Source organism: Mobula hypostoma, chromosome 2 (genome assembly GCF_963921235.1).
Source record: "Mobula hypostoma chromosome 2, sMobHyp1.1, whole genome shotgun sequence".
NCBI lineage: Eukaryota > Metazoa > Chordata > Chondrichthyes > Myliobatiformes > Myliobatidae > Mobula > Mobula hypostoma.
In genome coordinates, this window is record NC_086098.1 from 159,245,738 (window position 1) to 159,266,903 (window position 21,166).

Here is a 21,166-nt window from a genome sequence, read left to right on the forward strand (position 1 = left end):
AGTCGGTATAAAGTGGCGAGCGGCAGGGTTGACACAGCTGAGAGGTGACAGATCCTGGTGCAGCTTCACAGAGGCAAGAGCAGGATTTTTTTCGTGCTTTTTTCAATTGCATACAAACAAGTGGAAAAAGAAAATATTAATGACTGTGCAACTCAGCAGGCCAGGCAGCATCTATGGAGAAGAGTACAGTCAACGTTTCAGGCCAAAATCCTTCATCAGGACTGGAGAAAAAAAGCTGAGGAGTAGCTTTAAACGGTGGGGGGCGAGGAGGGAGAAACACAAGGTGGCAGATGAAACCTGGAGGGTGAGGGATGAAGTAAAGAGCTGGGAAGTTGATTGGTGAATGGGACAGAAGGCCATGCAAGAAAAAAAAGGGGGGAGGAGCACCAGAGGAAGGTGATGAGCAGGCAAGGAGATAAGGTGAGAGGGGGGGGAAAAGGGATGGGAAATGGTGAAGGAAAGGGGTGCAGGGACATTACTAGAAGTTTAAGAAATCGATGTTCATGTCATCAGGTTTGAGCCTATCCAAACAGAATACAAGTGTTGTTCCTCCAACCTGAGTGGCCTCATCACAACAGTGGAGGAGGCCATGGATTGACATATCGGAATGGGAAATGGAATTAAAATGTGTGGCCACTGGGAGATCCCACTTTTTCTGGCGGATGAAGCATAGGTACTCGGGGAAGTGGTCTCCCAGTCTATATCGGGTCTCACCGATATACAGGAGGCCACACTGGGAGCACCGGACACAGTATATGACCCCAACAGATTCACAGGTGAAGTGTCACTTCACCTGGAAAGACTATTTAGGGCTGTGAATGGTAGTGATGGATGAGTTGCAAGGGCAGGTGTAGCACTTGTTATGCTTGTAAGGATATGTGCCAGGAGGGAGATCAGTGAGGAGGGACAAATGGACAAGGGAGTCGCGTAGGGAGTGATCCCTGTGGAATGTGGGGGGAGGGGAAGGGAAAGATGCGCTTGTGTGTGGGATTCCTTTGGAGATGGTGGAAGTTTCCGAGGATTATGTGCTAGACAAGGAGGCTGGTGGGGTGGTAGGTGAGGAGAAGAGGAACCCTATCCCTGGTAGGGTGGTGGGAGGTTGGAGCAAGAGCAGACGTGTGTGAAATGGAAGAGATGCGGTTGAGGGCAACGTTGAAGCCCTTTTCTTTAAAAAAGGAGGACATCTCATTCGTTGTAGAATGAAAAACCTCACCCTGAGAGCAAATACGGCAGAGTCCGAGGAAGTGATAAAAGGGAATGGTGTTTTCCTCCAACATCAACACTTCCTTGTCCATTTATCCCTCCCCACTGATCTCTGTCCTGGCACTTATCCTTGCAAGTGGAACAAGTGCTACACCTGCCCCTACACCTTTTCCCTCACTACCATTCAGGGCCCCAAGCAGTCCTTCCAGGTGAGGCGACACTTCACCTGAGAGTCTGTTGGGGTCAAATACCGTGTTCGGTGCTCCTGGTGTGGCCTCCTGTATATTGGTGAGACCCGACGCAGATTGGGAGAATGCTTCGCCCAGCACCTACACTCCATCTGCCACAATATAGCAGGATCTCCCAGTGGCCACCCATTTTAATTCCACTTCCTATTCCGACATGTCAAGCCATGGCCTCCTCCACTGTTGTGATGAGGCCACGATTAGGTTGGAGGAACACCACCTTATATTCTGTTTGGCTAGCCCCCAGCCTGACGGAATGAACATTGATTTCTCAAACTCCTGGTAATGCCCCCCACCCCTCCTCTCCTAAACCATTTCCCATCCCCTTCTCCCTCTCTCACCTTATCTCCTTGTCCGCTCATTGCCTCCCTCTGGTGCACCTCCCCCTTTTCTTTCTTCCACGGCCTACTGTCTCTTTCACCAATCAACCTCCCAGCATTTTACTTCATCCCTCCCCCTCCAGTTTCCACCTATCACCTTGTGTTTCTCTCTCCCCTCCCCTCCTTCCACCTTTTAAATCTACTCAGCTTTCTTTCTCCAGTCCTGCCGAAGGGTTTCGACCTGAAACCTCGACTGTACACTTTTCTAGAGATGCTGCCTGGCCTGCTGAGTTCCTCCAGCGTTATGTGTGTGTTGCTCGGATTTCCATCATCTGCAGATTTTCTCTTGTTGGACATTAGTGAATAGCTAGACAGCATCTAAGGATGCAGTAAAAGCTGGCCTTGAAACAAGAACTAGAAAGAAATACTTGTGAAGCAATAGGGAAAATATTTGGATAGCATATCTCGATGGGCAGTTCAATGGAAGCGATTTCCTACCCCTACCTGAACAGCCAAGTTCAGGTTCGAAGAGCAGTCCTGCAGCCCATCCAGTCTGTAGTAATGGAGTATGAAGGAGCGAGGCTCCTCTGTACCTGCGTTGCCAGTTTTCGGAATTTGGCTTGTGCTCACGCAAGGCGAGTGGGATCTCACACTCCGCAATCAATGTGATAACTGCTTCATGGAGAACTTTTTTGTCCAATGACACTGGCAAACGTTCCATCACCGAATGTCTGAAGCAGTGGGAGAATTTACCTTCCATACTGCGGGATCTGAGGCAACCGAACAAAAATACAAAGGCAACAGCAAATTTGCAAAACTCCACTTTGGTGGATGTCTACGCCATACCAGTTGGGTGTGATATTCAAGCGTCCTTTATTGTTCCTATTTATCACGTTGAGGATGCCAATATCCCAGCAACCTGCCCTTACATTCATAGAGATTTAATGCATGAAACCAAGTTGTGATCAAGCTATGTATTGCAGCTGGACTATTATAACCTACAAAAAGATACTCACCACTCAAGCCAGCTGGATGTACACAGGTCTGGCCGTGGACCTGAGGGATCTCCGCCTTCAGTGGGACCCTTCAATGACGGAAGAGTAATGTTAAAAAAAATTGGTGATGAACATTCTCACAGACCCCACCCCTCCCCCACAATAATTCTCACACATACCAAGTAGTTCAGCTTTTGTTTGGTATCCATATTTTAATCTGGTAAACTGTAAACATGGTCAATCACCTACAAGTATTTATCAAATATTTTTTATGATAAATTCACAATTGTAAATCAAATGACATAAAGTTACCCACGCAAAAACAAGCGATATTTTATTTTGATTTTCTAAACACACGAGTAACTGCACTAGCTTCATATTTGGTGATCTGCTATTGAATACCCAATTTGAATTTTAAAAGCCTTACACAGGCTCAATTTGAATCTGATGAGCCCAGAAGTAGAAATTCTACTTTACTAAAGAACTGGCACAATTTGTAGAAGGCAAAATGATTGACTGATGTTTCTTTTACCCTGATGAGGTCAGAGAAGGTTGATGAAGAGAGTGCTGTCAATGTTGTGTACATGGATTTTCAGCAGCAGTATGGACAGGGAACTGACCAACAGAAAATATTATTATATACACACACACAGACATACATACATATTCACACACAAAATATACAAAATGTAAACACCAGATTCTGCAGACTCTGGAGGAACTCAGCAGGTCAGGCAGCATCTATGGAAGTGAATAAACAGTCAACATTTCAGACCAAGGTCAGACAGGAAGTGGGCAGAAGCCAGAATCATAAGGTTGAGGGGGTGGGAGGGGAAGGAGTTCAAGCTGGCAAGAGTCCACCACAACAACCAGAATCTCCCAGTGGCCATCCAATTACCATAAGCGACATATCCGTCCATGGGCTGCTCTGCCACGATGAGGCCAAACTCAGGTTGGAGGAGCAACACTTTATATTCTATCTGGATAGTCTCCAGCATGATGGCAGGAACATTGATTTTTCTAACTTCTGGTAACCACTCCCCCATCACCTCCACTGCCAACAACTTTTACATTTTTCTCTCATTCTGGCAACTCTCTCACCCCTTCTCTTCTCCACCCTCACTACATGACCTACCTCCAATTTCTCCATCTCCTTCCCTTTATTCCATGGTCCACTTTCACCCATCACCTCCCAGTTTCTCACATTACCTCTCCCCCACCCCCCATCTACCCATCCTTCCCTGTCACTTGGTCTCACTCGCCAGCTTAAACTCCTCACTCTCCCCCCCATCTTATTCTGGCTCCTGTACACCCCACCCCCTCCAGTCCTGATAAAGGATGTTGGTCCAAAATGTTAAGCTGTTTATTGCTTTCCATAGATGCTGTCTCACCTGCAGAGTTCCTCCAACATTGTGCGTGTTTTGAGCAGGGTCAGGGTCCTTCCAAAATTAATGCAAACAGAACTGATGAAGACAAATGGTGGACATATCTACAGGGCGTGATGATTTCCCTCCCAAAGGTTACAACAGGTCAAGGGGAACACTGGAAGACTGCATATGGAGCAACTCCAATGTTGGACTTGAAACCATTTCTTTAGATTGAAAAGTTGTGCACATCACTTCCAATACTGAGAAAAGTAAAGTTTATAGCATTTAACTTGCAGAGACGTTTCTAGAATCCATGATTAAGGACTACACAACAGGAACTCTACAGCTGATCAGAACTGGTCTCCACTGTGGACTTGTAAAGAATAAATCATATCCAAGGTAGTAAAATGACCAGAGTTTTGAGACAACAACTGAAAAATTTGAAATTACTCAGGTTAAATCCCAGTTCTCTCACCCTGCACTGATTGTTTCTACCTCTTATCCAAGATCCACCAACCTGACAGTCTGGGTAGGCCCAGTGCTTCTGGCTCAATAAACCCTTGTACGTATATCTTGATAACATTTTGTTCCCCTTGGATCATTCCCTTCCCACCTACATCTGAGACACTGCACAGGGTCTTGATGTCTTCAATCACTTGAAGGTCCCCCGCCCTGACTGCTTCATTTTCGCTATGGATGTCTAGTCCCTCTACATTCCATTCACTCATCAAGGTCTTAAAGTGCTCCGCTTCTTTCTAGATAAGACCAAACCACTTCCCTTCCACTGCCACCCTCCTCCATCTGATCCTCCCCCTCAATAATCTCTTTCAGCTCTTCCCACTTTCCACAAACCCAAGGTGTAGCTGTGTGCACCCACATGGGCTCTAGATATGCCTGCCTTTTCACTGGATACGTGGAAGAGTCCATGTTGCAAGCATACACTAATTCTTTGTGCGCTATATCAATGGCTACATTGGTGCTGCTTCATACACCCACACTAAACTCGCCAATTTCATCAACTCTGCCTTCAACATCCACCTTGCCTAGAAATTTATTTTAATTTTCCCTCCTGGAATGCTGCCTGAGCTGCCGAGTTCCTCCAGCATTTTGTTTTTATATCTCTGGGTTTTCCCACCTAGGCTGCCTCATCAATAGATTACCAATACCCTCTGCGCCTGTCACCTCCTGGTATTTCCCTTTGGTCAGGTGTATAAGAAAGTCTGAGAGCTTCCAGAAGGTAAAGGTGATGATCTCTTATAATACATTGTAAGCTAAAAAATGCCGGCTATTTGAAAGCAAGAATTTTGTCTAAGCGGTAAATATGGATGCATCTGCTGGGGAAGCTGATGACCCAAAGCCTCCAAGGTCAGAGTCCGCTGCAGGTCAAAGGCTGAAGACATTTGCCTTTCTTGGGGATGAGAAGAGAGTGTATGTGCAGGGATGGGAGGGAGGAATGGGGCTTGTTTTGTTGCTTGTTGTTCTACCAAGCATGGCGGGCATGCTATGTTGGTGCCAGAATGTGTGGTCACACTTGCGTCTGTATCCCTGGCACACCCTTGGGAATGTTGGTCAAATGGCAACGTCAGTGTATGTCTCCATGTAATAAATACACAAACAGGCAGGGCACAAACTTGTCATGAAGATTGTGGACTGTTCATCACCGTGGATGGCAGACAGGTGGTTTACACCCACGTTTACCAGTGACGCACTGGGAGTCAGGTAAGCAGAAGCATCAAATCACAAAGATTGTGAGCAAATGGATGAGGCTGTGTTAAGCACACTTTAATGTGGGCAAAGTGAGGGCCTACACTTTGGATCTTTGGCAGAATATAGTATTAATCGCAAGACTCTTGGCAGTGTGGAGGATCAGTGGAACATTGGGGTCCGAGTCCATAGGGCACTCAAGGCTGCTGCGCAGGTTGACTCTGTGGTTAAGAAGGCATATGGTGCATTGGCCTTCATCAATTGTGAGACTGAGTTTAGGAGCCGAGAGGTAATGCTGCAGCTATACAGGACCCCGATCAGACCCCACGTGGAGTACTGTGCTCAGTTCTGGTCACCTCACTATAGGAAGGACGAGGAAACCATAGAAAGGGTACAGAGGTGGTTTACAAGGATGTTGCCTGGTATAGGGAGCACGCCTTATGAGAATAGGTTGAATGAACTCGGCCTTTTCTCCTTAGAGCGACAGAGGATGAGAGGTGACCTGATAAAGGTATATAAGATGATGGGAGGCACTGATCGTGTGGATAGTCAGAGGCTTTTTCCCAGGGCTGAAATTGCTAGCATGAGAGGGCACAGTTTTAAGGTGCTTGGAAGTAGGTACAGAGGAGATTTAGGGGTAAGTTTTTTTTTTAAAACCGCAGAGAGTGGTAAGTGTGTGGAATGGGCTACCAATGACAGTGGTGGAGGTGGATATGATAGGGTCTTTTAAGAGACTCTTGGATAGGTACATGGAGCTTAGAAAAATAGAGGGCTGTGGGTAACCACGGTAATTTCTAAGGTAAGGACATGTTCGCACAGCTTTGTGGGCCAAAGGGCCTGTATTGTGCTGTAGGGGTTTCTATGTTTCTAAACAGCCTCTTCTAAGAGTGGAGAGTTTCCAAAGCAATGGGATAACCAAACAGTTTTTTTTGGAGGGTCAGGAAGGTGTCAGGAAGTGGATTAAAGTGTCACAGGCTGAGACAAAAATTACGAAAAGACTACTGGGATGCTATGCTTTAAAAAAAAGTAAAAGGAGATGGGCATTATGCTGAAGTTTACAGAGCCCTGGTTAGACCAGGCCCTAAATTCTGTGAGCAGTTCTGCATGTAGAGGTTACACAGAACTTGGAAGAAGTAACGTGGAGACCAGAAGTAAATTCTGAAAGAGGGTTGCGAATTTCTTCATATCAAAGCTTTAAAAGTGTTTCAACTGAAGCCAACAATACCAGGGGAAGATAGTAACACAGTTCTGTTAGTGGTGGAACCTGGGACTTGTGGGTGTAGTCAGAGACAGGTCTCAGGAGTAATGGGAATTCTGATAGGAAGAGAAAGATGGATGTTTGGAACTCATCCCTGGATACTACTTCATAATATTGAATGCAAAACCGATAATTTTTGATAACCAAGTTATAAACGGATGAAGGTTTTAGATCACATTGAGCTCATTAAACCACTCGACGTTGAACAGCCTCCTCCTATGTCAATAATCAGCAAAGGTATAGTGGTACACTGTATGCATTTAAATATAACGCCAACTGTGTTCCAAATGTGACCAACTGTGTTCACACACAGTTAATTAGGAGAGGTCAACCCTTCAGTGGTCCAGTTTGGAAACATGTATAGCAGGGTGATACTCACTCACTGACGGTTGATGACCAGGTCTCAGGTATCACTCCAGCATCAGCCTGTGGACATAGAAAGGGTTAAAGATCAGAGAACATCAACACTACTACACCTTCGCACAATGTGACCATGGGGTGCTCGGGGCATCCAATCCCGATGCGGAGCCCAGCACAATATGGTTAACCAAAACCACGCCCCAAGGTGGATACACAAGACCACCTGCAGCGTTTCAAGGAGGAGAAGACCTTTCTTTGCAGTGTTCTGCCCAGTGTCTAGCCCTCATGATTGAAGATTGCTTATCATTTTTCGGTACTGGAGAACAAAATGAGTCTTACTCCAGATTTGATGCAGCATTAAAAAAAACATTAAGCCTAAATACAAAACCAATCCTATAAAACATAATGTATATACACAAGATTAGCTTATATACAGAGACTGAGACACTAGCTGCAGGAGCACCTAGTGAAAGTGATTCTTGGCAAGAGGAACTTCCAGATAGCAGTGAGGTATACTAAAATACAATTGGACAGTGACTGTCGGTGCAGGCATGAGGTGTGGAGTGCAAGTTAAAGTGGCAGTGTATGGGGGTGTGAAAGGTACAGAGGGGCTGTGGAGAGGAGTGGCTGATGTGTTTGTAAGTAATGGTAGTGGGGTGGTTAAAGGGTGGACGTGTTGATCAGCTTGATGGCTTGGGGGAAATAATTTTTTTAAAAACAAGGTGGTAAGGACACGGCCCAAACTGGAATGCACAACTCCCATGTAGCAATTGGTGTAACATGTAGCAGTCGACCCGACTATTTCGAAACGAGTCAGAAAATATACAACTGGAATTTTCACAAGCTCGCCGACAGGCTTCTCACTGCAGATCGTGGGGGTAAAGTACTGAATTCCATCATTGGGAGTATCCAACAGCTGCATTCTATTTTAGCTGGTTTATAGTTATAGTTTTTAGTTATATTTACAAGAAATTTCTTCAACAATTGCTCAGATTCAGGGAACATTTTAAGTTTGAACGCATACCGCAATCCCATTAAAAATAAAGATAATTTTTATTCCTAGGAAGTGCATAATCTAGCAAGACTCCATTTAAGGCCATTTTTAGTTACCTCTGAACCTTCTGTGATGTTGTTCTAAGTCCTATCGGTCCACTCATCAGAAACAAGTTCCTTGACTTGCTCCTCTGCTTAGGTAGATCATGGTTTACCAGGACTGACTGGACCCAAACTAGGATGCTCAGTTCATTCATTATAGAAGGATGTGGAAGCTTTAAAGAGGGTGCAGAGGAGATTTACCAGGATGCCATGTAGATTAGAGAGCATGTTTTAGGAGGATAGGTTGAGCGAGCTAGATCTTTTCTCTTTGGAGTGAAGGATGAGAGAAGACTTGATACAGATGTACAAGAGGCACAGATTGAGTAGATAGCTGGAGATTTTTTCTGGTATAATTTTAAGGTGACTGGAGGAAAGTATCAGAGGGATGTCAGAGGTAAGCTCCCCCCCCTCCACCCCCCGAGTGGTGCGTGCATAGAATGCCCTGCTAGTTAGTGGTAGAGGCAGATACATTAGGGACATTTAAGAAACTCAGACAGGGACATGGATGATATTAGCTAGTAAGCTGAGAATGGGTAGTAGTATTGCTCATTGTGTGGAATGTGAGAACTCTGGGAGACTTCTAGTCTCCCTGATAACTACATCGAGCTGCAGCTGCTTAAAGACCATGTGAAGGAACTGGAGCTGCAGCTCGATGACCTTCGACTTATACTGGAGAACGAAGAAGTAGTAGTAGTAACTCTGACTGGAGTCATCGAGATGCTGTTCTTTAAGCAGGCTTTCTTATTTTTACAAGGCCGAGTTGCTAGCTTGACATTCAACCCAGCACGGATGGAAAGCGTGCAAGGGAGCCAGCTGGATTCGAACTCGGGAGTCTTTGCTCCAAAGTCCGGAGCTGATGCCACTACACCACCAGCCAGTATATGGGAGAATGAGGTGGTGAAATATAGAGGCAGGTCCTTGGGGTCTGTTAGGCAAGGGAAATAGAATAAGCAGCGAGTGTAGAGCAGGGTTCCCCAACATTTTGCGTACCGCAGACCGGTTTAATATCGACGATATTCTTGCGGGCCGGCCGACTGGCCGAGGGTGTTCAAGTTGAACAGTGCGTGACAGGGAATGAGGAAAGGTGCAGATGACTCATATTGTCAAATTATATCGTTTCCGCGCAGCCCGGTGGTTGGGGACCACTGGCGTTGAGTACCCCTGTGGCTGTTTCCCTTCATGATTAAATACACCGCCCTTGGGTACTGTTGGGGGGAGGAAGGAGAATGACCTAGCAGTGGAAAGCCACAGCGACCAGGTCTTTGGGTCTGTGGTCACAAGGGATTTCTGGATCATTTGGATCTGTTCTGGGGAAGGTGCAACCTGTACAAAAGGGACGGGGTACACCAGAACCCAAGGGGTTCCAATATCCTCGTGGGCAGGTTTGCTAGAGCTGCTGAGGAAGGGGCAGTTGGTATCCAGTAGATGCAGTAAATGAAACTGAGAGAAAGGACAGGGAGGTTTTAGGGCAAAATTGCAGTCGGGGATGAATTAAAATGTAACAGGTGACCAAAATCAAAAATGGTGATGAACACAGGACTGAAGGCGTTATATTTAAATACATACAGTGTACCGAACGAGGTAGATGATCTTGTGACACAATTAGAGATTGGCAGGTATGATGTTGTGGGCATCACCTTAAGATCATAGTTGGGAGCTTAGCATACACGGATACACAGTTCATTTTATCCTTAGAAAGAGGTGACATAGGATCAGAAGATGTAGAATCCTTGTGAGTAGAGTTAAGAAACTACAAAGGTAAAACGACCCTGATGGGAGTTACATACACAGGCTTCCAAACAGTAGCCAGAATGTGGAGTACAAATTATAACGGGACGCCGACCGGTGGAGTAGTGGCATCCGCACTGGACTTCAAGGTGACTGGGCCCAGATTCGGATCCGGCTGGCTCCTTGCGCACTTTCCATCCTTGCTGGGTTGAGCGTCGAACTAGCGACTCTGCTTCGCGAAACAAACAATGCTAAAGAAACGGCAGGGTTGCGGCTTGATGTGCCACAAGGCACAGAGAGGAACAACTTACAACAGGAGATAGAAAAGGGATGCCAAAAGGGCCGTGTTATGATAGTCATGGGGGATTTCCAATATGTAGGTACACTGGGAAAATCAAGTTGGTGCTGGATTCCAAGAGTGTGATTTTGAAGAATGCCTATGAGATAGCTTTTTAGAGCAGCTTTTGGTTCAGCCCACTAGGGGAACAGCAATTTTGGACTGGGTGTTATCTTATAACCCATGTTTCATTAAGGAGCTTAAGGTAAAGGAACCCTTAACAAGCAGTGATCATAATATGCTTGTTACCCCGCAGTCTGAGAGGGTTAAGTTAAAAATCAAACATATCAATATTATAGTGGAATAATCTTCCCGTATACCTTGGACTTTAGATACAACACTGAATCATGTCATCTGCAGAAACTCTCTGATGACTCAGCAATAGTTGGTTGTATAAAGGGAGGATGGCGGACTTCGTCAAATGGTGCAAGCTGAATCATCCGCAGCTCAACATCAGTAATACAAAGGAGATGGTGATGGACTTTAGGAAGACTAAGCCTTGCACTGCTCTATTACTATTGATGGTGAGGACGTGGATGTGGTGAGGACCTACAAGTACCTGGGGGTGCACCTGGATGACAGACTTGAGTGGAGCACCAACACAGAGGCAGTGTTGAAGAAGGACCAGAGTTGCCTCTATTTCCTGAGGAGACTGAGGTCCTTTGGGGGTATGCAGACCTCTTCTTCACACGTTCTACAAATCTGTTGTCACATTATAATCTTCTACATGATGATGTGCTGGGGGCAATGGCATCAACATGGGTGATACCAACAGGCTCAGTAAACTGAAGGTTGGCTCTGTTGTAGGAGTCAAACTGGAGACACTGGAGGTTGCAGTAGAACAAGGGACCTCCGGAAAGTCCTTGCAATTCTGGACAATGTTTCTCACCCTTGGCTGAACAGAGGAGCATTCTCAGTAATAGACCAAGACAACTGCGCTGCTCCAAACAGCGCTATATGAGGTCATTCTTACCCTCAGCCATTAGGCTCCAAAATGAGTCAACCTATAGCCAGGGAAGTGATGACCCCCTCCTGTTAAGAGTGTTGGTGGTAACTGATATTCTTCCTACCCCTTTTCTAATACTTAATATGTGCACTTGTGACACTGTGACACTGCAATTTCCTCTGAGATCAATCTATCTATCTAACTAAACGGAATTACAGAGACACGAGAGAGGATCTGGTCAAAGTTGATTTGAAAAGGACACTAGCAGGGATGGCAGCAGAACAGCTATGGCTGGAGTTTCTGGGGACAATTCAGAAGGTGCAGGATAGATACATTCCTAAAGATGATATATATTCTAATGGGAGGATGAGGCAACCGTGGCTGACAAGGGAATCGAAAGTCAGCAAAAAGCAAAATATAATATAGCAAAAACTAGTGGGAAGTTAGAAGATTGGGAAGCTTTAAATAAACTAAAAAGAAACTAAAAAAAAGCCATAAAAAGAAAAGATGAAATATGAAAGTAGGCTAACCAATAATATAAAAAATACAAAAAGCTTTTGGCAGATTTACAAGTAAAAGAGAGACAAGAGTGGACATCTAACTGCTGGAGAACAATGGAGAGGTCACAAATGAGGACAAAGAAATCGCAGAGGAACTTGAGTACTTTGCATCAGTCTTCAGTGTGGAAGACAAGCAGAATGCCAGAAATATGACAGAGAAGGGGCAGAAATGAGTGTCAACTTCCCAGCTCTTTGCTTCATCCCTTCCCCTCCAGGTTTCACCTATTGCCCGATGTTTCTCTCTCCCTTCCCCTCACCTTTCAAATCAGCCTTTTTTCTCCTGTCCTGCCGAAAGGTTTCTGCCAATGAAATGTCGACTGCACTTTTCTCCCCATAGCCGCTGCCTTACCTACTGAGTTCCTCCAGCATTTTGCGTGTGTTGCTGGGATTTCCAGCATCTGCAGATATTCTCTTGTTTGTGGGCAGAAGTGAGTGTTGTTGCTATTACAACGGAGAAGGTGCTTGGGAATATGAAAAGTCTGAAAGTAGATAAGTCACCTGGACCAGATGGACTACACCCCAGGGTTCTGAAAGAGGCAGCTGAAGATATAATGGAGGCATTAAAAACCTTTCAGGCGTCATTAAATTCTGAAATGGTTCTGGAGGACTGGAAAATTGCAAATGTCACTCCACTCTTTGAGGGAGGGAGGCAGAAGAAAGAAAATTATAGGCCAGTTAGCCTGACTTTAGTGGTTGGAAAGATGTTCGAGTCTATTAGTAAGGATGAGGTTTTGGGGTACTTGGAGGCAAATAACAAAATGGGCCTAAGTCAACGAGGCTTTTGAAACGGGAAAATCTTGCCTGACGAATCTTTTGGAATCCTTTGAAGAAATAGAAGGGCAGGGTAGACAAAGAAGAATCAGTGGATGTTTTATTTTGGATTTCAGGCGGCCTTTGACAAAGTGCTGCACGTGAGGCTGCTCAACAAAACAGGAGCCCATGGTATCACAGGAAAGGTACCAGCATGGATAGAAGACTGGCTGACTGACAAGAGGCAAACAGTGGTTGGCTGCCAGTGTCAAGTGGTGTGCCACAGGGGTCAGTATCAGGACCACTTCTTTTCATGTTGTATGCCAATGGTTTGGATGAAGGAATTGATGGCTTTGTGGTCAAGTTTGCAAATGATATGAAGACAGGTGGACAGGCAGGTAGCGTTGAGGAAGCAGGGTCCCTGCAAAAGGACTTAAGACAGATCGGAGGAATGGGCAAAAAGTGGAAGATGGAATACAATGTAGGGAAGTTTAGCAGAAGGAATAAAGGTGTGGGCCATTTTGCAAATGGGGAGAAAATTCAAAAAATCAGAGGTGCAGAGGGATTGGGAGTCCTCCTGCAGGATTCCCTAAAGGTCAACTTGCAGGTTGAGATGTTGGTAAGGAAGGCAAATGTAACGTGAGCATTCATTTCAAGAGGACTGGAACAAAAGAGCAAGGATGGAATGCTGAGGCTTTTCAAGACAGTTATCAGACCACACTTGGAGTATTATGAGCAGTTTTGGGCCTCTTATCTGAGAAAGGATGTGCTGGTATTGGAGAGGGTCCAAAGGAGATTAGTGAGAATGATACCAAGAATGAAAGGGTTAACATGAAGAGCACTTGACGGCTCTGGGCTAGTACTGGCTGGAGTTTAGAAGAATCGGGGTGGCGGGGAGAAATCTCATTGAAACCTGTCAAATATTGAAAGGTCTGGATAGAGTGGATGTTTCCTATACAGGTGTCCCCCCCGCTTTTCAAACGTTTGCTTTACGAAACCTCACTGTTACGAAAGACCTACATTAGTACCCTATTTTCGTTTTCAGAAGGTGTTTTCACTGTTATGAAAAAAAATTCAGCACGCGATAAAAGACAGCGTGCGCCCCAAGCAGCCGCTCTCCCCTGGATTCGGAACTGCTTTGTTTTAACACATGTTTGTGAGCAGTCGTTTGCAAGATGAGTTCCATGGTATCAGAAAAGCCTGAAAGAGCTCGTAAGGGTGTTACACTTACAGTAAAACTAGACATAAGTAAGCGTTTCAATCCTGGTGAACTAAGTAAGGACAAAGTGAGTTTGGCTTGTGGAAGCTGACGAACATGATGTTGAAGAGGTTTTGGCATCCCATCACCAAGAACTGACAGATGAAGAGCTGATGCAATTGGAAGAAAAAAGGATAACAATCAAAACCCAATGAGTAATGATAAAGTACGACTTTAATTTTGAAAGGGTACGTCAGTTTAGGAGATATTTGCAGGATGGTTTCAGTCCTTATTAAAGAACTGTGTGATAGAAAAATGCGCGAGGCTCAGCAGTCAAGCAAGCCTTCCACATCAGCCACAGCAGACGACGAACCTCGACCTTCGACATCGAGGCGGGCAGAGATAGGAGAAGATGACCTTCCAACTCTAATGGAAACAGACGACGAGATGACACCCCAGTGTCCCACCACCCCAACCCCCAGGCCACAGATACTGTACCGATTTGCAGAGAATGTAGCAGTAGTCGGGAGGCACAGGGCACATCTTTAAGAAAAAAGCCGAAATAAACATGCTACTTAATTAGGTACCACCGACACATAATTGTCAACCCAGATCAGAGACGACGCAATCAGAAATCGGCATTGATCTGGGCCGACAATTACGTGTCGGGCGACACCTAATTAATTAGCTTCACACATCAAAGTTGCTGGTGAACGCAGCAGGCCAAGCAGCATCTATAGGAAGAGGTGCAGTCGACGTTTCAGGCCGAGACCCTTCGTCAGGACTAACTGAAGGAAGAGTGAGTAAGGGATTTGAAAGCTGGAGGGGGAGGGGGAGATGTAAAATGATAGGAGAAGACAGGAGGGGGAGGGATAGAGCCGAGAGCTGGACCGGTGATAGGCAGAAGGGGATACGAGAGGATCATGGGACAGGAGGTCCGGGAAGAAAGACGGGGGGGAGGGGGGTGACCCAGAGGATGGGCAAGAGGTATATTCAGAGGGACAGAGGGAGAAAAAGGAGAGTGAGAGAAAGAATGTGTGCATAAAAAAGAGTAACAGATGGGGTACGAGGGGGAGGTGGGGCCTAGCGGAAGTTAGAGAAGTCAATGTTCATGCCATCAGGTTGGAGGCTACCCATACGGAATATAAGGTGTTGTTCCTCCAACCTGAGTGTGGCTTCATCTTTACAGTAGAGGAGGCCGTGGATAGACATGTCAGAATGGGAATGGGATGTGGAATTAAAATGTGTGGCCACTGGGAGATCCTGCTTTCTCTGGCGGACAGAGCGTAGATGTTCAGCAAAGTGGTCTCCCAGTCTGCGTCGGGTCTCACCAATATATAAAAGGCCACATCGGGAGCACCGGACGCAGTATATCACCCCAGTCGACTCACAGGTGAAGTGATGCCTCACCTGGAAGGACTGTTTGGGGCCCTGAATGGTGGTAAGGGAGGAAGTGTAAGGGCATGTGTAGCACTTGTTCCGCTTACACGGATAAGTGCCAGGAGGGAGATCAGTGGGGAGGGATGGGGGGGACGAATGGACAAGGGAGTTGTGTAGGGAGCGATCCCTGCGGAATGCAGAAAGAGGGGGGAGGGAAAGATATGCTTAGTGGTGGGATCCCGTTGGAGGTGGCGGAAGTTACGGAGAATAATATGTTGGACCCGGAGGCTGGTGGGGTGGTAGGTGAGGACCAGGGGAACCCTATTCCTAGTGGGGTGGTGGGAGGATGGAGTGAGAGCAGATGTACGTGAAATGGGGGAGATGCGTTTAAGAGCAGAGTTGATAGTGGAGGAAGGGAAGCCCCTTTCTTTAAAAAATGAAAACATCTCCCTCGTCCTAGAATGAAAAGCCTCATCCTGAGAGCAGATGCGGCGGAGACGGAGGAATTGCGAGAAGGGGATGGCGTTTTTGCAAGAGACAGGGTGAGAAGAGGAATAGTCCAGATAGCTGTGAGAGTCAGTAGGCTTATAGTAGACATCAGTGGATAAGCTGTCTCCAGAGACAGAGACAGAAAGATCTAGAAAGGGGAGGGAGGTGTCGGAAATGGACCAGGTAAACTTGAAGGCAGGGTGAAAGTTGGAGGCAAAGTTAATAAAGTCAACGAGTTCTGCATGCGTGCAGGAAGCAGCGCCAATGCAGTCGTCGATGTAGCGAAGGAAAAGTGGGGGACAGATACCAGAATAGGCACGGAACATAGATTGTTCCACAAACCCAACAAAAAGGCAGGCATAGCTAGGACCCATACGGGTGCCCATAGCTACACCTTTAGTTTGGAGGAAATGGGAGGAGCAAAAGGAGAAATTATTAAGAGTAAGGACTAATTCTGCTAGACGGAGCAGAGTGGTGGTAGAGGGGAACTGATTAGGTCTGGAATCCAAAAAGAAGCGTAGAGCTTTGAGACCTTCCTGATGGGGGATGGAAGTATATAGGGACTGGACATCCTCTACCAGTTCCCCTCTACCACCACTCTGCTCCGTCTAGCAGAATTAAAGATGTGCTGTGTACCTCCCGACTACTGCTGCATTCCTGCATGCTTCACGGCAATGTATCGCTCAGCGGCCTGGAGGGTGGGGGCCACTGCACCACCCAACTTGCGACGACTCAGTCTAACACACTATCATCAGTGTGCTCGGCGCTGTTCCGATTCCAGTAAGTGACACTACACTACATACATTATTTCTACTTTATATAGGCTGTGTATTTTTACGTGTTATTTGGTATGATTTGGCAGCTTCATAGTTTAAGGGTTACTGGGGAGAGTGTTCTTGCCAACAGCGCTTGCATGAGATTTTCTGCCGACGGTGCTTGCGTGAGATTTTCACTACGGAGAACAGTTCAGTAATGATTGTGGAAAAGTATTTCTACTTTATTTAGGCTGTGTATTTATCATATCATTCCTGCTTTTACTATATGTTACTGTTATTTTAGGTTTTGTGTTGTTATTCGGCATGGTTTGATAGGTTATTTTTGGGTCTGCGAATGCTCACAAAATTTTCCCATATAAATAAATGGTAATTGCTTCTTCGCTTTACGACATTTTGCCTTACGAACCGTTTCATAGGAACGCTCTACCTTCAGGCGGTGGGGGAAACCTGTAGTGGGGGAGCCTAGGACCAGAGGGCACAACTTCAGAATTGAGGGATATCCATTTAGAACAGATGCGAAAAAATTTTTTTTTAGCCAAAGGGTGGTGAATCTGTGGAACTCTTTGCCGCAGACAGCTGTGCAGGCCAAGTCATCGGGTATATTTGAGGAGGAGGTTGAATCGGTGTCAAAGGTTACAGGGAGAAGGCTGGAGAACTGGGTTGAGAGGTATAATAAAACAGCCATGATAGAATGGCAGAGCACTCGATGGACCAAATGGCTCCCAGGTCTTATGGTATAAAAAAAAAAGGAGTGATATGTAGGAGGGAAGGGTTAGCCTGATCTTAGACTAGGTTAAAAGGTTGGCATAACATTGTGGGCTGAAGGGCCTGTACTGTGTTGTAGTGTTCAATTTAGATCTCAGTAGGTGCTATCGTTGAATCAAAGTGTTTGGTCTACATTTTATGAAGTGTTTGAAGGTCAGTTTGAAGAAAGAGCATTCAACTGTTAGCCAAGTTTAAAGAACAGTGTGCTGAGGCAGAAGGTTTAAGATCTCCAATTCCTGGAAATGGAGTGCAATAATGTTACACTAGCCAGCTGCAGACTGCAAAGTGCCATCTGTCCCAGGATATATATACAGACACGCGTACAAAACACCAAAGACACTTTTTTCCCCCCAAAAAATAAGATTCCTTTATAGGATGCCACCAACAAAACCTACAGTTATTGAAACCTGGTGGTCAGCTGTTTTGTTTTGAACTGCTTACATTCTTCTGATGGAGGCACTGTTGAAGAGATATCCGGTGAAGGACCAGCAAAAGTTCCTGTTCAGCATGGTATGTGACTGGCAGGAGAACCTGTAGCTAATGGGCTTGCAGGTCCCTGCTGCCTTTGCCCTTCCTGAAGGTAGAAATCATGGGTGTGGGAGGTACAGAAGAAGCAACCCCAGTAACTAATTCTGTCGGTAACACACATTGCAGATGCAGTGTACACCGAAGAGGGAGCAATTAGAGAGCATGTTTAGTGGTTGTGGGAGCAAGGCTGTGCCAATCAAGCAAACAGGTTCTGCATGCCATCCAGTTTCAAGTACTGTTGGCAGTCCACAGTCTCAGCGTAAGTGGAGAATTTACAAGAATGTCCAATTATGTCTGAGTTGGTGGGATTTTGGGGAAATGATTGCAAAGCAATTTAGATGCAGCAAGCACACTAGATCCACTTTAAAACCACTTGATGATTAGCTTCCCCCTAAATGCAGATGAGAAGGAGCTTCAGAGTCATAGAGATATTCACAAGGAGACGGTCAGATACTGATGGGGGAATCAGCTATTGGCACTCACTGCATCGCAAACGCCACTCACCAATGACCACGGACGTGGACTGCTAGAATTATGAAGGAGGTTGAACGCTTTATACTTTGTCACCAAACAATTGATACTGAACGTACAATCATCACAGCGATATTTGATTCTGCGCTTCCCGCTCCCTGGATTACAAATCGCTAGTAATTATTAAAAATTTAAATTATAAAACATAAATAGAAAATAGAAAGTAAGGTAGTGAAAAAAGAACCGAGAGGCAGGTCTGGATATTTGGAGGGTACGGCCCAGATCCGGGTCAGGATCCGTTCAGCAGTCTTATCACAGTTGGAAAGAAGCTGTTCTCAAATCTGGCCGTATGAGTCTTCAAGCTCCTGAGCCTTCTCCTGGAGGGAAGAGGGACGAACAGTGTATTGGCTGGGTAGGTCATGTCCTTGATTATCCTGGCAGCACTGCTCCGAAAGTGTGCAGTGTAAAGCGAGTCCAAGGACGGAAGATTGGTTTGTATGATGTGCTGCGCCGCGCCGTGTTCACGATCTTCTTCAGAACACCATTCATTTTCTCATTGTTTCCTGGCAAAATCCCATCTGCAAGACAATTGCCAAAGTTTCCCCCACTGTAGCAGTAAGACAATTCGGAAGCACTTTCTTCCAGTGTTTATTATGTGTGACAGAACTTCCTGTATTAGTTTCCTCCTACAGTCACTAAACTGTTTACAGTCACGAGTGTGGGAAGGAACTTGGGACATGCACTGTGGTGACTGCTCCAATTGGATTGTAGTCCAAACCTGACAACACTGCTCGTGCTAAAGGAGTTAAATAAACTGACCCGCTGCCCAACACCATAATGAACAGATGTTTACTTTATTTAGAGATATGGCACAGAATAAGTCCTTCAAAGCTCACTGCCCAGCAACCCCCCGACAATCCTATCTAATCACAAGACAATTTACAATGATTAATTAACCTACTTGATAGGTCTTTGGACTGTGGAATGAAACAGGACAACGTACAGAGACTCCTTAGAGGATACTGGGATTGAACTCAGCTCTGACACCTCGAGCTGGACAGCATCATGCCAACTGCTACACTACCGCAGCGCCCTGATTAGATGACATCAGATATTCACTGATAATCACCCAGCTATTTTCCCCCATGGAACCCTTCGCCGTGGATTGTCACCTTGTCCTGGTGGAGAAGCTTGTGTGGTCCTGTGATCCCGAGAGCAATGCCATCTAGAGCTATGCTCCTGGTAGGGTCACCCATGGCGGTAAGGTCGAGGGTGAGGTCCCTGACAAAGAAAAATCCAACCAAGACCTCAACGGTGGAACAGGCAGATGAAGTTACTTCGAACTCAATGGCTGTGAAGGTAGATGAAGGCTGCAACAAATTCATCAGCTCTAATCGTCGTGGTTTCCATGCCCTTGGAATCAGTTGGTTGATTTGTGAAGTATCGTGTGCTTCTTGGAGTGCAACATCAAGTACACATTAAACAAATACACGCACAGGCGTCTTCACTCTGTGGGCCACTTCTTCAGAACGAAGACCATCATCCTCGACCTCGAGGGACAGCCATGATGACAACGATTTCCCCCCAAAGTCATTAAAATGCCACTACAAAACAAGTTTCATATTTCATCTTGCTCCAAGCTCGGCAAATTTTGTCCTTTTCTGAAGGAATGATAAACACAAAAACAGAAAGCTGGAAATACTCAGCAAGTTAGGTAGCATCTGCGGAGAGGGAACGTGCTAACATTCACGGTCAATAACCTTCCATCGGGCATTTTGGGACCCATTTGATGTACCTGCATCACTTCGCTTTCGGATTACACACACAAGGAGGTGATGTCATTAAAACACCAGGCTCCGAGGGTGCCTGATAGGCTAGCACCTCGAGAACATTACCCCTGATTGCAGCTTAGAAACTGAGGGCAGATTCTCAGAATAAAGGGTCAGGCACTTCAGACCGAGCAGGGAGAAATACCTACTTGTAAACCAGAATAGACTCAAAATTCTCTGGGCAGGGAGTTCCAAAGGATTGTTAGGCTCAGGCCAGTAAAGAAAGTTACAACAAAATGTCGCCCCAGACGTGATGTTACACAATTGTGCAGTGGGATTGGTTCATTTGTGATGAGGAGCAAAAGAGACAGCTGGCCCAATCTCTATCGATTCTGCAACACACCCAGAGACTGAACATCCTTTCCACCACAGGGATTAAAAACAAAATACTTCAGCCATACCAATCAGTAATGCTGTCTCACTGAAGAAGGGAGGTAAACATGTTATAGATTTCGGTGAAACACACATACCAAAGTAAACTCTGCTGGCAAGCATTCAATTTCCCCCATATTAACAGCTATAGAAAGACAGATCACTGGAGCACAAGTAGAAAGTTTCAGCCCACCTTACCCGTCTATCTCATCCAACCCAGTCTGTATCTTTCTCACAGCTCAGCAAATGACAGAAACCAGCCCCCTCTCAATGGATTCAGTTTTACTTCTCATCGCCTGAGTAAAACTATCAGCATAAAGGTCCTATCCACCCAGAAGTTCTGTCTCCTCCTCTCTCTCATCAAGTAGAAAACACAACAGCCTAAAAGCGTGTACCACCGGACTCGAGGACAGCTTCTACTCCATTGCTATAAAACTTTTAATAATTCCCTAGTACAATAAAGTGATCTCTTGACCTCAATCTACCTCAT

The 21,166-nt window shown here is 45.7% G+C and overlaps 1 protein-coding gene across 1 annotated transcript in view; it reads right to left on the reverse strand.

The window, feature by feature from the left end:
• LOC134357650 (uncharacterized) overlaps positions 1 to 21,166 on the reverse strand; it is a 51,818-nt gene that overhangs the window by 20,388 nt on the left and 10,264 nt on the right. The window contains exons 4-5 of the mRNA XM_063069278.1: positions 7,472 to 7,518; positions 2,785 to 2,852 (exon numbers count right to left, since the gene is read on the reverse strand). Coding sequence (XP_062925348.1) covers positions 2,785 to 2,852; positions 7,472 to 7,518 — 115 coding nt within the window. The remainder of the gene's footprint in view (positions 1 to 2,784; positions 2,853 to 7,471; positions 7,519 to 21,166) is intronic.